The 18701-nt window shown below is 38.8% G+C and overlaps 1 protein-coding gene across 1 annotated transcript; it reads left to right on the top strand.

The window, feature by feature from the left end:
• The first annotated feature begins 536 nt into the window (after nt 1-536).
• Nucleotides 537-18303, top strand: MS4A2 (membrane spanning 4-domains A2). Its single transcript, XM_020976158.2, has 7 exons — nt 537-639; nt 7807-7963; nt 8717-8851; nt 12440-12496; nt 13163-13318; nt 13680-13787; nt 16178-18303. The coding sequence occupies exons 2-7, from the start codon at nt 7823-7825 to the stop codon at nt 16331-16333; spliced, it is 753 nt and encodes a 250-aa protein (XP_020831817.1). The 5' UTR covers nt 537-639; nt 7807-7822; the 3' UTR covers nt 16334-18303.
• Nucleotides 18304-18701: the final 398 nt, after the last annotated feature.

Here is an 18701-nt window from a genome sequence, read left to right as displayed (position 1 = left end):
GGAAACTCTCTCTACCAATGCAGCTCAGCACCTTCTCTGAAACTTTTCTTCTTAGAAAATTACCTGAGACAATGAGAGTTCAAGTGACTTACCCAAAGTCCTACAGTTACCATGTGACAAAGGAGATATTAGAACTTGGATTCTTGATGTGGGAGGCCAGTTCTCTAGCACCTCAGTTCCTAAAAAGTCAAGGTAAGTGCTGTTGCTTCATGGCTTCATGGGCATCTGGGGCAGGACAATACTTCACGGTCCTAAAAGCACCTGATTCAATGGTTGGGGTAATTGTATCCCAGAAGTTAATGAGTCTCCAACAGAGACTACAGTTGTTTTTCATGCTGAAGAAGAGAGAACTGTGAGTGGGCTGTGGCAGTAGGGTGGAGTGAAGGGTCACTGATGGACAGATTTCTAACTAGTCTCAGTTACTGAGTATTTCTAAGAATGATAGTTGTCTGTAGATAATGATCAAAGTAAAATATCTTATAATCCCAGCCCATCTGAAGTTCAGTGAGAGAGGAAGCACACAGGGCCCCATCATATCTGTTTTTTCACACCCCAGAATAGCTCATTCTCTGGGAGAGACTGACTAGGAAGACCCGTGATCAAGAGACACATTCCCTAGATCACTTTCAAAAGACTCAGGTAGGTACAGATAATGTTGTATAAATCTTAGCCTTTTAGATGGTCACATAGAGGGTTGCTAGACTCTGGAACTACAGGGCCCTTGCCCTGAGGATAGACTGGTTTATGTATGAGTAGGAGGCTGAGTTATATCCTCACGTTTCTTTGTGGGAAGGAAAATTACTTCTTTCAGCCCTTGAAGGAAAAATGCAGGGGTGGAGCTGCTAACCCTGAGCTGACTCCAATGAATCATAAAATCTTATAAGGAGAAGGGACCTCAAAGGCCATCTATCTCACTCCATACCTCAATAATAATTCACTCTGTTACATCTCCAAGTAGTCATCACTCAACCTTCTTAAGAGGCTTAAAAGTGAGTAGTTCTCCCAAAGGTGAATTTCTCCTCTCAAAGATTCCATTTCCTCATCTGTATAAGTGAATGAATCAATCAACAAATAAAAAGGGTGCTTATTAAGCACTTACTATGTGCCAAGCTTCAAGGATACTAATAGAAAGTCAGGGCATTCCCTGCTCTCAAGGAACTCACATGATTGAGACAACATGTGTGGGAAGGTTCAACTACAGAGCAAATGGAACATCTCAGGGATCGTTTTGGTGCATAGGAATGGCTGGTAGTAATTCCTGGGGGGTCTAGAGGTTCTAGATAAGACCTAGTGGTCATTTATCTTATTGGAAGAATTATAGTTGATGATTGTCTGCTCATCTAGGCAGTGTGAACAGCCACATGAAGCCCCATGTTACAGGAGTTGTGATAGCCTGAGGGTATCCGCCTAACACTTTGGGGAAGAGGCAGTGAGCATGAGGGTAGAAGGAGAGACTCTGTGGTTCTTCCTTGTATAAGTATTCATGGCCTGTCAGTGTCTATTTAGGAAGGGGACTGAAGAAGGGGGCAATGGTAAGAGAGTTGAAGGTACAGTATGGCTCCCTACAGTAAAATGAAGTTAGATAGTTTTTAAGACTCTTTTATATCAAACAATCTAGAAATGCCACCACATTATAATGGGCAAATACTAGATTTGTATTCAGAGGTCAACAGGATTGGACTGGATGATTATTATGGTGCTTTCCACCTCTACATCTATGACCTCCAAGTATTGCATGTTAAAGAGACAAGCCAACAATTCTCTTTGCTTCTTTGTGGCATAATTGAAAAATCTCTGATCTTTGGATCCCTGCTCCACCATTTACTACCTATATGACTGTGGGGAGGTCACTTGTCTTACCCTTTGTCATCTCAACTACCAATTCCATTTTTCTCCATGCCCCCTGAGGAAGTCATATAACATCCATGTCAGCTGGATTCACAACAAGGTCAAATTATCTAAACTCACCAATGTTTCACTCTTTTATGGCAATTCTGTTTTTCTTCTCTGATTTCCTCTAGTGACCAGTCAAAATCCTCTTTTCTCCTTAACTCTTTATTCTGTCCTCTCACTTACATACCATCTCAATAGATAATAGATAAACTATTTCAACAGCCTTACTGAAATATTGAGTTTTCTGCTATCTGTACACCTCAAAATTTCTCTTGACCCAATTTCTCCTTTCCTCTGCTCCATGAGAAAAAGGTTGACTGTTTCACTGAAGCCAAGACTTCTATTTGTTCCCTTAATCCTACCTCCCTCTGGACTCATTCAGGAACTTGGAATATTGATCGCCTCACTGTCATGCCCTCCCATCTTCAATTTCTCCCTAACTACTAGCTCCTTCTCCATCTAATTTTTAAAAAAAAATATTAGTTTTACCATGTCCTTACAAATCCTTGACTGGTCCTAGTTATCTCATGCCTTTAATGACAAAACTAGTAGAAAAAAAAAAGTCCATGCTTTCTGATTTCACTTCCTCACTGCCCAGATACTTCTCCAACCATTCCAAAATAGTTTCTGATTACAACATTCTACTGAGTTTTCATTCTTCATTTGCCAATCATCTATTAATTATTACTAAATGCTTTTACTCTATCCTTGACAGTTGTGACCTTTGTACAATCTTTGAAGTTGGTTCTCTGCCTTTGGCTTCAGGACATTGCTTTGTCTCAGTTCTTTTATGTATCTGACTTCTGCTCTTCAGTCACACAGGTGGATCACCCTCACTCTTCTGTTCCTTTAGCATGAGTGTCTCCCAAGGCTCATCCCTAGGTTACTTTCTTTTCTACTAATCTTGGTGATCTTGTCAGTTCCCAGGTGTTCAAGGAGCATTTTCAATTAGACATTCAAATTATAGAATACCAAAAAAAGGACCTTGAAGGTTATCTAATCCAATCTTTCCTAGAAAGGTCTCCCTTCTAGAATGTCTTAGAAAAGTGGTCACTGAGGTTTTGTATGAAGAACCCCAGTAAGGGAGAATTTTCCACCTCCTGATACAGCTCAGTGCACTTTGGGAGAGCTCTGTGTTTAGAACAGTTTCCTTACTTCAAGTTTAAATACACCTCTCTTCAACTGCCACCCTACTTGAAGGGATACGTCATTAAGAGAGTACCACCATAAGGGAAGCTTTGTTTCTTTCCCTTTACATTTTCCAGCCCTAATTTCTCTTCTGAACTCCAGTCTCATATCATCAGCTGGCTGCTGCCCATTTCCTCCTGGACATCACCTAGGCATCTCAAAGTCACCTTATCCAAAACAGAACTAATCATCTTCCCTTCTTATTCTCACTATCTCTGTTGCTATCATCACTCAACCAAGTTTGCAACTTCAGTTACAAAGTCCATACAAGTCAAATTAAAGTTAAACTTCTTTGACTATTTCCTCTCCCTTATAGCCCAAATTTAATTACTTGTCAAATCTTATTGATTCTCTCTTCACAAAATTCCACAAGCGCACAGATTTAGATGTGGCAGGAATCTTTGGGACCATCTAGTCCAATCTTCATTTCACAGATGAGGATCTTACATCCATCTCTTTCTTTCTTTCTACCTACACACTCCCACTCTCATCACCTCTCACCTGGACTTTCTCATAGACTTTCTTCTTTCCAAGTTCACCCCTCTCCAATCCACCCACCACAGAGTTGCCAAAATAATCTTGCTAAGGCACAGGCATGATCTTGTCAATCTCTTCAAAAACTTCCCATGGCTCCAAAATACCTAGAGGATAAAATGCAAATCCCTCAGCCTAGCATATGAGGGCCCCCACTAGTTGTTTTCCATGTAGATTTCTCCCTTATTTCATATCACACCCTTTGACAGACTTGAAAGTATATGGGCTACTCACTGCTCTCTGAACTTTATGCTCCTTTGCTAGCTTCTGTACAGTTATTCTGGTCACTCCCACTTCCATCCCTGGAATGTACCCTACTGCCCATTCTTTATGCCCCTTTTTATTTCCCCTATTGCCTATCCTCATTCAAATGTACAGTCCTTGAGGATAACAACTGATTTACTTGTTTCTTATATCCCTAGAGCTTAGCACACCATGCAGCACACCATAAGCAACTTTTTTACGTTTAGTTTTTATTTTATTTTTTCTCAATTATACGTAAAAATATTTAACATCCTTTTTTTTAAAATTTTGAGTTCCAAATTTACTCCCTCCCTTCCTCTCTTCCTCTCTCCTTAAAAAGACAAGCAATTTTATATAGCTTATACATTTGCAGTTATGTGAAACATTTCCATATTAGTCACATTGCAAAAGAAAACACATACCAAAAATAAAAAAGAAAGTAAGTTTTTTTTAAAAAGTATGCTTGAAATTAAGTTCAGACTTCATTAGCTCTTTCTCTGGAGATGGACAGCATTTTTCATAAGTCCTTCATGATTATCTTGAATTTTTCTATTGCTGAGAATAGCTAAGTTATTCACAATTGATCATCATACAATATTGCTGTTTCTGTGTACAGTGTTCTCCTGGTTCTGCTTATTTCACTTTGCATCAGTTCATGTTAGTCTTCCCAGGTTTTTCTGAAATCATCCTATTTGTCATTTATTATAGTGCAAGAATATTACATCACAATTATATACCACAACTTGTTCAGCCATTCCTTAATTAATGGGCTTCCCCTCAATTTTTAATTCTTTGTCACCATAAAAAAAGCTGCTAAAAGAAAAAGCTGGGTGGGAAAATTCATAGCAAGTATCTCTGATAAAGGCCTCAGTTCCCAAATATATAGAGAATTGAGTCAAATCTGTAAGAATACAAGTCATTCCCCACCTGATACTTGCTCAGAGGATAGGAACAGGCAGTTTTCAGACAAAAAAAATCAAAGCTATCTACATGAATATATCTATGTATCTATACAAAAAAAAAAGTCCTATATCACTATTGATTAAAGAAATGAAAATTGAAACAACTCTGAGGCACCACTTCACATCTATCAGATTGGCTAATAGGACAAAAATGATAAATATTAAAGAAGACGTGGGAAAACTGGGACACTAAATGCACTGTTGGTGGAATTATGAATTGATTCAACCTTTCTGGAGAACAATGTGGAACGATTCTGAAAGGGCTATAAATCTTTGCATGCCCTTTGATCCTAAAACATCATCGCTAGGTCTGTATCCCAAGGAAATGTTTTAAATGGAAAAGAATGTATTTGTACAAAAATATAGCACCTTTTTTTGTGGTGGCAATGGATTGGAAATTGAGGGGATGCTCATCTGGGGAATGGCTGAACAAGTTGTAGTATATGATTGTAGTGGAATATTATTGTTCTATTAGAAATGACAAACAGGGTGATTTCAGGAAAACCTGAAAAGACATACATGAACTGCTAAAATTGAAATGAGCAGAACCAGGAAAACATTGTATATGGTAACAGCAATATTGTGTGATGAACTCTGAATATCTTAGCTGTTCTCAGCAATACAATGATCCAAGACAATCCCAAAGGACTCAGGATGAAAAATGCTATCCGCGTCCAGAGAAAGTCTGATGTCTGAACATAGACTAAAACATACCGTTTTTCTCTTTCTTTCCTCCTTTCTGTCTGTTATTCTTGTACAAAATGACTAATATGGAAATATTTCACATGATTGCACATGTATAACCTGTGTCAGATTGGTTACCATCTCAGAGAAGGGGAGGGGAGTAAGATAGGGACAGAATTTGGAATTCAAATAAAAATTGAATGTTAAAAAATATTACACATAATTGGGGAAAAAATAAAATGTTATTTTATAAGTGGTGCTATAAATATTTTTGTACATATAGAGCCTTTTCCTTCTTCTTTGATCTCTTTTGGGTACAGACCTAGTAGTGGTATTGCTGGGTCAAAAGGTATGAACAATTAAATGGCCCTTTGGGAATAGTTCCAAATAGCTTTCTAGAATGGTAGGATCAATTCACAACTCCACCAACAGTGCATTAGTGTCCCTATCTTTCCACATCCCCTCCAACAGTTGTTATTTTCCTTTTCTGTCATATTAGACAATCTGATAGGTGTGAGGTGGCATCTCAGAGTGGTTTTAATTTGCATTCCTCTAATACACTGTAAACTCTTGACAAATGTTTTCTCCATATGTCTTCTTAGCTTATTCTCTCAAGATTCAGATCCTTCCCAGATTCCCTTAGTTCTTAGTGCTCTTTCACTGCTCAAGTTGGCTTGTGCTTATTTCTCTGAATTTGGAATCCTTCAAGTAGAACTTAATTTCCTTGATGACTGGGACTATTTCATATTTGTCTTTGTATTTTCAAATATGGTTTGTATGTGTACAGTAGGCACTTGGGATCATTGATTTGTAGTTGAAGAGGACTTAAGTCATTCAATGCAATACTTTCATTATAATAATAAGGAAACTGAAGCTAATGTAGTTTAAATAAATTTTCCAAATCCACAAGTACCAACTGGCAAAACTAGGAGCCAAACCCAGGCCTTCTGATTAAAATTCTACTGAACCGCTGCTATGGGAAATTAATACAAGCACACATGTGTCTAGAGAAGTGGTATCAAACTCAAATGTAAATGGAGGCCACTAAATCATACATAAGGATCCATGTGGGCCATATGTTGACTTAGAAACCACATATCAACAATATCAGTTTATTACATTTGTGTTTGTTTTGCTAAATATGTTCCACTTTCATTTTAGCCTGGTTCAGTCAGAACATGTCTGATACCTCTGTGTTAGATGGAAGTTCCTTTAAGAAAGCATTCTCCCACCTTTTCATTGCTTGGAGGAGTATTGGGAATAAAGCAAAATCTATTTTAGCAATGACATTGTGGGTGGGTTAATCTGTACTTTGGCTTAGCCACACATTTTGTAATTATTGACCAGAAATAAAATCTACTGTTTTATTAGCCTAGAAGCAAGGACAGAAGCAGAGAAGACTTGGGGGAACTGAAAATGGAAAATAACATTACATACTTTAACTGGAATGGAGGCTAGTTTCTAAGATGAAGTAACACATCTCAAAAGATGGGTGACATAGAGACCTTTTCTTGCCTCTACGCCATGGATTCCATGTCATCGTTCAAATGATTGGACTTAATTGTATGTCTCCCCAGTGCACATATCCCTCTCTTCACTTGTGAAATCCTTCCCTCCCTTTGATGTCTGACTCAGCTGCTACCACTTCCACGAAGTCTTCTTGGAACTCCCCAGTTTTATGTAATCTTTCTCTTCACAAATCTCTCAAGCTGTCTTTTCTAGAGGACTCATAGACTTATGTAAATGATACATGGATGGATTATTGTGATGGGGGTATCATGAATACACTAAAAACATGGAATGCCCCGTGACAGTTTTGCATACTCAACAGGTGTCTTGTGCACACTTAATAAACATTTGTTGCATTGAATTACAGGAAAAGGTTGATTTGGGAAGAGATTATATACACAAAAATTGGAGACTGAGATCAGGTCCCTGTTGAGAAATAGTAGGATGTATAGAATTCAGTTAAAATTTTTGAGACATCAAATATATTTTCATTCATATGTCCCTGAGTCTTGGTGTATTTGATTGAGAAAGGCAAGACAAATTATACCAAATGATGAGCCCAGAAAATAGAAAGGCAATAAAAACCCTAATTTGTGACTCTACTGATTGTTTTTCCCTTCCATAAAAGTGATGAATTTTGTTCATTAACTATATCATGTGACAAATGGGTAATTCAACTCCAAACTTAGCATGGAAACTATTTGAGGCCACTATCATTTCCACAGCCAATGACAAATACAAAATCCTGCAGAGAATGCTGGGTAATAGTGAAATAAATTACTTTCTGTTACAGAATCGACTGCCTAATCATGAGCTCACCACCTATCCAGTCTGTAGAGGATCTCACTGAAGAAGATGTCCAGAAGGAGAAAGTAAAGCAACTTAAATCTACCTCCCCACCACGGAGCAAACTGGACGCATTCCTGAGGAAGGAACTGGAATTCCTGGGGGTAATCACTTCATGGAGATTCAATTAAATGAGATGGTGACAGTGTTCCTGGCAAGGTGCTGGGATTACCATATTGGAAAGAAAATTCTTCTAACTCAGGAGCTCATGCTGTGGAATTTCTGTTGGATTCCCCTAGAAGGCTCTGGTTTCGTTATCTGCCAACATCTGGAGAAGAAAATGAAAAAAATACTAGCGTGTGTTTATACTCTTAAAGGAAAATAATGATCTCTTTTTCCCACAGGGGGACCACTTCATCAAACATTCAATGGTTTAAACTGAAACAGGCCTTAAATCATAGAAGAGAGAATCTCAGAGCTGTAAAGCATCTTAGATCAGAAAATGTCACAGACCTGGAAGACAGCAAAAAAGACCATAAAGTTTCATAGACAAGAGGGGCTTTAGAACATAAAATAGTAGAGTTAGGAGGGTCTTAGAACAGAAAATGTCAGAGACAGGAGGAATCTCCTGATGCAGAATGTGAGATTTAGAAAGTATATGAGAATGTAAAGTGTTTGAGATTAGGGAGAAAAAAACTTTAGGATTATCTACTACAACTCCATCAAGGCATCACTAATCCCTATTCACTGACACCCTAGCAAAGAAGAATACATCTGTAGAACCTATCTTCCTCAGCCCTGTTCAGTGATTAGCCAGTATTCAGGATCTATGACTCAGGTCTCAACTAGTTGTGGTGAGGAAAAAGTACTCATCCCAGGAAATGTTTTCCGTTCTAAGTGTATTTCTCTCCTTGCAGGCAGCTCAGACCTTGATTGGCCTTATCTGCTGCTTCTTTGGAGTAACTCAGGAATTCATTCTGGATTTTCTGAAACCTAAAAAGGACCTTTTCTCAGCCTCTTACATGGGTTATCCAATATGGGGAGGATTACTGGTAAGTCTCTTCAAGTCAGTTGAATTCAAGTCAATCCCATGCACCCTTTCAAACATCTCATATGTCTAAGTCCCAGTATTACCTACTTATATATCCTCTATCTTCACCTTACCTTCCTATCAAAATCTTATGAATGAATATTTTCCATCATTTGAAGGATGGAAGATACTCAGGATGTCTTCTGGATTCTCCCATTGAAGCAAAAGGACAGTCAGTTCTTGCTTGGTCTTCTGAGATGCATGTTCTAAAAAAAATGTGGTATCAAAAATTGGCTTGATATTATTTGCTGGCTTCATGACTATTTGTACAATGAACCTACCATGCCACATGACAGCAGACTCCTCCTCCATTATAAATTCTGGATTTAGCATAGAAACATAAGTAGGAGAAATGAGGTAGCATGGCATAGTGAAAAGAAACTTGAATTAAGTCAAAAGACCCAAGATTTCCTCATGTCTCTGCTACTTATTACTTGCAACATATTGGGTAGGTCACTGAGACTCCAGTTCTCAGTTTTCTTGTGATTAAAATAAAAACTTTTGAACAAATAGCAAAAATTGAAACTAAGCCCCAAGCAATGCTAATGGCCAGCCTTATTCCAAAGAAGAGCAAAGAAAATATGTTATTTCCCTTCTCTACAGAAATCACAGAGAGAAAGAGACAGAGAGAGAGAGACAGAGAGAGAGAGAGAGACAGAGAGACAGAGAGAGAGAGAGAGAGACAGAGACAGAGAGACAGAGACAGAGAGAGAGAGAGAGAGAGAGAGAGAGAGAGAGAGAGGAATATTGCACATACTGTGAGATTAATTTGATGTGATGTCTGATTTTGATGAATCACCTCACCTCTCACCTCCCAGCCAATATACATACTTTTTAGTTTGGGGGGGGGGTTGGTTTTTTGTTATTGTTGTTTATTTGCTTTGTTTTGTTAAACAAAATGAGGGATAACTATATGCAGGAGAGAGACATTCTGGGAAATGAAAGTGATATAAAAAGCAAGAGATTAATAATAATGCAAACAAAATAAGAGTTTGGGACTAGGAAATTTTAAGGCCCCTTCTAACTCTAAATTCCCATCATTCCATAAACTGGCATTCAGCTCAATTCTCTGGGATGAACTAAAGACTTCCAACACCACCACTCACCCCCACCCTCAATCCTTATGGAGTTATATAGGCTCACTCCCTACCTGCAAGTTTCCAATCAGTTCATTGCCCCCCCCCCTTACATAGACTGTCTTCACTTTCAAGGCCACCAAGCTCTACACTTCCCCTACATGAACAAAATCATTACTGCCCCTCCCCTGAACACTGAAAGCTCCCTCCCCTAAATGTGTGTGCCAATCACAAGACTTTCTATCAGTGCAAAAGATAACCAAAGAAGCCTCTCCTTTCCACTGCTACTTCTCCATCCATTTTACCTTAGTATAGTTGGCAGGCCATCCTCTCAATCTCCAAATCAACCACCAGCAGATTCTAACTGGGTGCTGAGTTTATTAAGTAAGACTGTACAATCCACTTCTCACCAGATTCTCCTCTTTCATTCACAGCTGCATGCTATCTCCAGTTCCAGACACACTGTGTTCAACAGTATATATGTTTTTTCCTGAATATAACTGTACATGATTCACCAGTAAACAAAGGGGCCTCAACTTAGTCAAACAATTCTGTGCTCTCTGTGGCTTAGGCCCTCTGCCCTCTCTTGGAGAATCAGACAGAGGGATCTCTATGCATGGACAACCCTGCTCTCCACAGCAGCCAGTATTGAATGAGTATCTACTGGCTGTGCCATTCTAAATGATGTACCAATCAGGAGTACAGGGTATGGATGACCATAATCTCTAACCCCAAGAGGCTCATGATCTACAAAGAGAGGCTAGGAATCTCCAAGAAGAAAAGGAGTTTAGACTGAGAGTTTTCAGCCATTTTGATTAACAAATCCACCCAATAAATTGAGCCAAAATACAGACTGTTGATTGGCAGTATGGTGCAGTGGAAAAGGTATGGAACTTGAAGTCACAGAACCTGAGTTCACATACTGGCTTTGCTACTCATCCCTCTTTCACCTTTCATCAAGTCACTTATGCTCTCTGAGACTCAGTTTCTTAATCTGTGAAATTAAAGTCCCTCCTGTACCTTGGCTTATGCTCTTATAACAGCAAAAGATACCATATTATACCCAATAAGATTTAGCAAAATTTCTAAGTCTCAGAAGTGATCCAATATCCAGTTTTCTTGCATAGAGAACATAGCTAGAAAAGTATGAGGGAAGTGGAGCAAAAAGCATAGTACAGCAGCATGGCATGGTGCATATAGTGCTGGACTTAGAGCCAAGAAGACCTGGCTTCATATCCCTTCTCTGATCCTTAATGTGTGAGCCTGGTCAAGGTGCATCTGAATTAAATACAAAGCAGTGTGATAGGCTCAAAAAATCTGTTAAATGAAAATGTCTCTGCCTGCTCTCTACAATGCATAGGCCACCAGTGCTTTCCCCACTCTTTTGATTAAATGCCAACTTCTGGGTGTGTCTTTCAAGGCTTCTCTCAGCTTTGCCCACTTTCATTGCTATTATGTGCAGGACTCAATTCTGGAGGCTGAAGAAACAAAGACAAATACAATACAGTTTCTGTAATAGTGTAAGCCCCAATGACTTAAAGTCTAATAATGAAAATAGAGCTGAAATTAGGAATCACACCCTCAGGTAACCACTACAAACCAGACCTGGGTCGAGACAGAAAGTATAGCCTCATTTTCTGTGGGGGGGGGGCAGAGAGGGAAAGGTAAGAGAGTAGGGATAAGACGGAGATCTTTGGATACTACCTCCTGCTGGGCAGGGTTCAAGGACATAGGGGATAGCATAAGAGTGGGGGAGAGAAGGTCCTCGCTGTAGTGTAGGGCAGGTGTAGGATGTGTAGGAAGGCTTCACTTGAGCCTGCCAGCTGGTAGCTTCCCATTTTCAGTTTTCTTCCTCTGTTCTTCCTCTATGCTATTTCAGCATTGAAAGTGCTATAACTCCCCCCTCCTCTAAATTTCACCCCTTCTAAATTCATCATTCTGGGACTTTCAGCCAGATACCTCACTCTAAGCATAGCTGTAAGCTATGATGTGCCATATCTAACAAATTGAAAAAATAAGATATGGTCTAATAGTGGAGAACGAACAATATATAAAGTTAGTTCCCGAGGAAAACTTGAGAAGGATCAAATCTTTTTTTAACTGATAAGGAAAGGTAGAAACATGTTCAGAAAAATGACCAAGGGCTTGAAATTCAAGATTAGCAGATGAGATGTGATTGGCAGAATTAAAGTCCATGACAAAATGATCCTGTTGGTTCTCACCGTGAAACATATTGGGTACTGAAGTCATCAGCAGATGTCCTTCCGTCAACTTCAATTATCTTTTCTTTCATAATAATATTTACCTTCTCTGCATTCTCAGCATTTAGTTCTGGGATGCTATGGATCATCAGGTTAGGCTCTGAGGCCTTGAAAATGGAGTGACTGAGTTGTTAGGGCTTCATATTATGTGAAAGAAGTGAGGCAGGCAGTCAAGTTCCAGTGACAAGTTTCATTTTTTCCTGTCTTGGACAGTTCACCATTTCTGGATCTCTGTTGATTGCATCTGAAAGAAAAGGCGCCAAGTATCTGGTGAGTAAAGGCATTGTCCTTTTTTGTCACTGAGAATGTAGGAAGAAATCATGATTATTAGTAGAGAAGAAAGTCTTCAGGACAGTAAAGAGGTTTATTAGTATAGTACAGCACATTATAGCATTATATGTAAGAAGTGTATTAGTATAGTATAACATTTTATACCATTATACTATATAGTATAATGTAGTACAGCGATATTTGTGAAAAAGCATATCTGTGGAAAAAGTTCAAAGAATAGGAAAATACACCTGAGAATTTTGTTTTAAGAATGATCAATCCTCACTATTCCAGAGGACAATGTGCCCACACATACCCCTGTATGTCAATTCTCTCCAAAACATCATTTATTGGGTCCCTTCTACAAAACATAGGACCCAGTCCCAAATTCTGGACAGTTCTGTTAGGCTTACTGAATTTGATATGGCAGAAAGCTTAGATATCCAATCTAACCCTTCTCATTTTCCAGAAAATTAAAGTGATCCCTTCAAAATGGGAGTGACTTGACCAAGTACTCCTAAGGAGCAAGAAGCTTAACTGAGATTTGAATCCATGTCCCCTGACACCAAATACCGAACTCTTTCCACTACTTTGAAAACAGGTTGAATTAGGAAAATGGATATGCCCAAACCAGATGGTTCAATGACTGCTCTATTTGTCTCTCAGGTACAAAGCAGCCTGGTGATGGCCATTCTCAGTTCTGTGGTGGCAGGGATTGGGATAAGGATTATCTGGTCCAACCTGAAGCAAACATCTTCTATTTTTCATAAATGCCAGAATCAACAAATTGAAGAATTTTGCTTTGCAGTTACTTTTTTAACTGTAAGTGATTCTCATTGAAAAGCTAAGATGCTATTAACCTCCTTGGAATTAGAAACTTCATCCTTTTTTCTCCCTAGTCCATAGTCTGACTAGTCTTTAGGCCTTTAAGTCATGGAAGAGACTTGGAGTGGTGCTCTGTGGGTGTATACAGGCATGGTAGAAAGTAGCTACTGTGTCCACCACAAAGATCATGCTACGATGAAGTGGAGAAGCCCTGACTATGTTGTCATAACTTCTAGGTTGCATTAGGTATGTTCCTTTTGAGGTGGTGGTCCTGAAAGTGGGCCTGCCTTCAGAAGCTGTCAACAAGTAACCCTTTAAAATGTATTGTCCTGTGACTCTGTTTTCCACTGTTTGACAGGAGACTGCAGTCATGGTCTTATGCCTCACTGTCCTGGAGCTAGGCATTGGTATATTACTTTCTGTCAATGAAATAATTGGGAAAATAGTGGAAACATGGATTGCAAAGGTAAATTGGTGATAAATGGTGGAGGGTTTAGAAGGCAAAGCTAAAGGTCTGAAGTTCTTCAAAATCAAAAGGCTCCAGAGGTTCTTGAGCAAGGTAGAAGCATGACTAAAACAGTACCTTGGGAAGCAAAATGATGTCCATAAGAAATAAAGATAATATTTGTGGAGGAGAGGAAGAACTAGGGAACTTCATGGAAAGTCCATAACTCTCTCTCCCAATTCAGTGAACTTCTGAGGATATGCATCATAGCATCAATGCAATCTCCAGAAAAATAGTGGGAAATATGTATTGGCTCCTTTTCTCTTTCCACCCTTTCCAAGCCCTCATTGGTCATTATTCCCCTTCCCATACTCAGTAGTCCAGTTTCCAAGACTTCCCTCTGTTCCTCACTCATGGAACTCTACCTCCCATCTCTATGCCTTTGAATTTGCCAACCCATATGCCTGGAATGTGCTCCTTCCTTATCTCTTTTATTTGCATTTTTTAAAAATTTTACTCTCTCCTTGTCTCTATCTGAGAGAATCCCTCTTTTCCTTTAAGATGCTACTTAGATACCATCTTCTGTAAAGCCTGTTCTGATCCCCCAACTTCTAATTCTCTCTCTTACAAATGACTTTGTACTTAACTCCTGTGCATATATGACATATTAACTATATATATGATATATGATATATGACATATATAATATATCATATATGACATATATGATATATTGACTACTGTCTATATGACACAGAGAGGTATAAAATATTGATATAGAGAAGTATAAGATACAGATACCGAGAGGTATACAATCATTTGAGGATGAAGGAGTCACATATGAAGTCATTTAAAGTTATACAAAACAAAATACAATAAAACTGAATTCTGCAGCACACAACAAGAGTTAGTGAGAAGAATCTGAGATTCAGAGTTATTAGTATTTTTGGTAGGCAATCAGGGTTACATGATTTGCCCAGGGACACATGGCTAGTAATTTTGAGCTCAGGTCCCCCTGACCCAAAAGCTGACCCACTGCACTACTTAGCTGCCCCTCAGCTTCAGAGTTAGGAAAGTTTTGTTCGCGTTCTATTTTTGCTATATGCTTGTAGTATAGCCTCAAAGATCAAATGAGATAACGTATGTAAAATGATTTTCAAACCTTAAAGTGCCATTTAAATGCAAGTCATAGAGAAATGATATTTAATGTTATACGGTAATTAAAAGTTTGTAAGGCACTTTACTTGTGTTAGTCAGTTGATCTTCATATAATGGTGTGGAGTAGATGGTATTATCACTCCCATTTTACATATGAAGAAACTGAGGTTGGAAAAGGTTAAGCAACTTGGAATCAGAGATCCCTGAGGCCTCTTTCAGCTCTAAGATTATGTGCCTAGGATTTAACAAGATAAATCAATAAACTGATAATCAACAATAATCGCTAAGTACCAATACATAGCAGGAGTATTGTTTGGCACTGGAGACCCAAAGACAATACTGAAATAAGCCCTGCCCTTGAGGAGTTTATAATGTAGCCTGGGAAGACAACATATACATTTATAAGAATGTACAAATTAGGGGGCAGCCAGGTGGCACAGTGGATAGAGCACCGGCTCTGGGGTCAGGAGGACCTGAGTTCAAATTGGGCCTCAGACACATAAAAGTTCACTAGCTGTGTGACTCTGGGCAAGTCACTTAACCCCAATTGCCTCACTAAAATAAAAAAGTACTAAATTGATTAATAAAACTGGGGAAAGGGCTGGGGAAAGGGTACTAGAAGTTGGGAGACATCAGGAAAGATGTCTCCAGGAAAGGCTGAAGCCAGGAAAGGCTTCATTTAGAAGCTGAGCTTTAAAGATCTCTCTCTGTCTCTTTATCTCTTCTACCCTTATCTATCTATCTATCCATCTATCATCTATCATCTATCTATCTATCCATCTATCTACCTATCTATCTAATCTATCATCTACCTATCCCTCTGTACGTCATATGCAGACTTGTGCTATCATCCAGAAATATACAAATATACAAAAACCACTTTGCTACCTTCTTCCTTAATCTCATTACAGTGATCACTCCAACCTCTCTCTCAAGATAGTAATGCATATATAAGGCTGATATAAGGCTGGGAAGCAAATTAGAAGTTCTGGCCTAGAAATATTTCTAGTAAGTTGATAGGGGTGGGGATGCAGACCTTTATTCCCCATGACTGATCTGGTGGAATCTGCTCACATAGAACCTCTTAGTCTAGTCTGAAAACGTGGGAATGGTGGAATTATGGTGGAAGGAGATGATAAAGAGGGAAGACTGACAGCCTCAGAGGGACAAAAAGAGAGGGCTAAAGAATTCAACCCGAACTGGAGATTGAGGAACGTCTGACCATTTATAATTATGTGTGTGTTTTTCCTCAGCATCACACAGTTTACCAAGAAGCTGTTTATGAAGAATTAGGCATCTATGACCCAACTGCTGAAAACATAGAGTTACAGAAAGCCACAAGAACAGAGTCCAGGGAGTCACTTCAATCAAGAATATATCAATTACCAGAAGAGCTCCGGGAAACTTAATCCTAGAGACTGACAAATGTTTTAAGAGCATGGTACAGTGTAAAGGTTGATTGACTTGGACTCAGTACCTGGCTTTGACTTCTGCCTCTGTCATTTACTTTCTGAATGACTTTAGACAAGTGACAATTTCTCTGGTCCTCAATAGTTTCATTTGTGTATGACTCTTTGTGACTCCTTTTGGGATTTTCTTGGCATAGATACTGGAGTGGTTTGCCATTTCTTTCTCCAGCTCATTTTACAGATGAGGAAACTGAAACAAACAGGGTTAAGTGGCTTGCTCAGGGTCACATAGCTAGTAAGTGTCTGAGGCCAGATTTCAACTCAGGAATATGAGTCTTCCTGACTCCAGGCCCCCGGATATATCCAGTGCACTATCTATCTTCCCGTGACTTTGGTACAAACCTTGCCTCTAATTCTCGCTTCCTGTGTGAAGTCACTGACTACTTGTAGTGTTCAGCTTACTCTTCTTTAAAATGAAAGGGTTAGGATATATGGCCTCTGAGTTACCTTCCAGACCCAAATTTGTGATCCTAGGACATAGTTTCTGATTGTGTTTTGTGGAACTCTTAAGTCTTTCTCTTTCTTCCAATGAGCTTCCTAGTTCGTATCATCTCTCTCACAACTTATATTACTTTAACACATTAAGGCTTAAAAGGGCTTTCTTCATAAGAACTCAGTGTCATAAGGATTAAAAAGTTTGGTCTCTCCATCTTATAAATGAGAACACTGAGGTTTTATCCTAGGTCCTCCTATCCTATACTAGGTGTCAGAGATAGGATTTAAATCCATTTCTCTCGACTCCAAATAGATTACCCTTCCTGGTTGCCTTATACCAACATGTTCTGCATTCCTGAGAGCCCACATATTTGTATGTGAATGTGTTTATGTTGGTTTTCTTAAATTCAGCTTATCCAAATTTCCAGCACCTGATGCTTTGATTTTCAGTCTTTCAATATAAGAGTTACCATGTATATAGTACTTAAGAGCTTGTATATAGATTGTTTTCACAGATTTCATAAATTATGTTTTCAGCCTCACAATAACCATGTGAAGTAAATTCTGTAAGAATTATTATTAGTTTGACAGATGAGGAAAATGAGGTTCAGAGAGGTTAAATTCACTTTCCAAACTCTTCCAGATCCCAAATCCAAAAATTTACCCATGTGCTCTACCCCCATTTTTCTCATCAATTCAACATTGTTTTACTATTGCTGTTACTGCTCCTGCTGCTCTGCTGCTGCTACTACTACTATTACTATTGTTATTGAATATATATCTCATGCACCCAACATTAAACACTTTGGAGGATTACAAATATAGTGCAAGATAGGGTGGGTCTGAACAAGTGTTGAAAGATTGGTAATATTTAAATACAAAGGAAGGACTCAGAAGGACATTTTAGACTGAGAAGCTGCAGAGCTTGAGCAGATTTGGGAAGGGGAATGGAATAGGTGAAAACTGATCAGGAGACTGCACTGACTTTCCCGAGGATGCATGAGGGGAATTAAGATTGAACAAGTTTGAATGAATTAAGAGCCGCATGAATCATGTTCTGAAGGTTCTGTGGCTTAATCATTCTTGACTCTTCCCTCTGCTTCCAGTACCTTGAGACTTGATGAATTCTTGCCACTTCTTATGAATTTCACTTTCCAATTACTCACAAAAATTCTGTTTACTTTCACTGTTACCACTTCACTTTAGCCTGTACTTTGCCCTACTTCACTGCATTATTGGATTACTTTTGAAACAGCTTCTTAATTGCTCTATTTCCAACCTTGCCCTCTTTAGCTCATTGAAAACGAAGCTGTCAAAATATCCTTCCTTATATATTTTATCCTTTCATGTATCTTGTAAGCACATCGTTGTGCGCATGGCCCATTGACATATGAGCACCTTGAAAGTGAGGATGGTGTTTTAGCCCTTCACATGCCCAGCAGTAACTACAGTTTCTGGCACAAAATGGGTGGTTAATAAAGGCTTATTGACTGACTAAGTTATTTTTAAGGCACAAGTCTTATTATTTCATTCCTACAAACAACTACGTAATATATTATACATATGTGTGTATGTATGTGTGTGAGATAAATTGAAGGAAGGCTCTAGAATAAAGAGGAAGAAGGAAAGGGTAACTATAAAAGGTGAGATGTTTATTGAAAACTTGAAGGAAACCAGAGAAGTTATGAGGCAGAAATGAGAAGGGACAATATTCCAGGCAGGGGTATAGCCAGCACAAATGCCCAGAGTTGAGAGATAAACTATGTTGTTCAAAAAATGTAAAGATGTCAGAATCACTGGACCACAGAGAACATGTAGGGATATAAGGTATAAGAAGCCTAGAAAAATGGGAGGAGGCAGATTATGAAGACAA

Source organism: Phascolarctos cinereus, unplaced genomic scaffold, assembly GCF_003287225.1.
Source record: "Phascolarctos cinereus isolate Bilbo 61053 unplaced genomic scaffold, phaCin_HiC Scaffold_9;HRSCAF=440, whole genome shotgun sequence".
Lineage (NCBI taxonomy): Eukaryota > Metazoa > Chordata > Mammalia > Diprotodontia > Phascolarctidae > Phascolarctos > Phascolarctos cinereus.
This window is presented reverse-complemented; position numbering and strand designations above follow the sequence as displayed.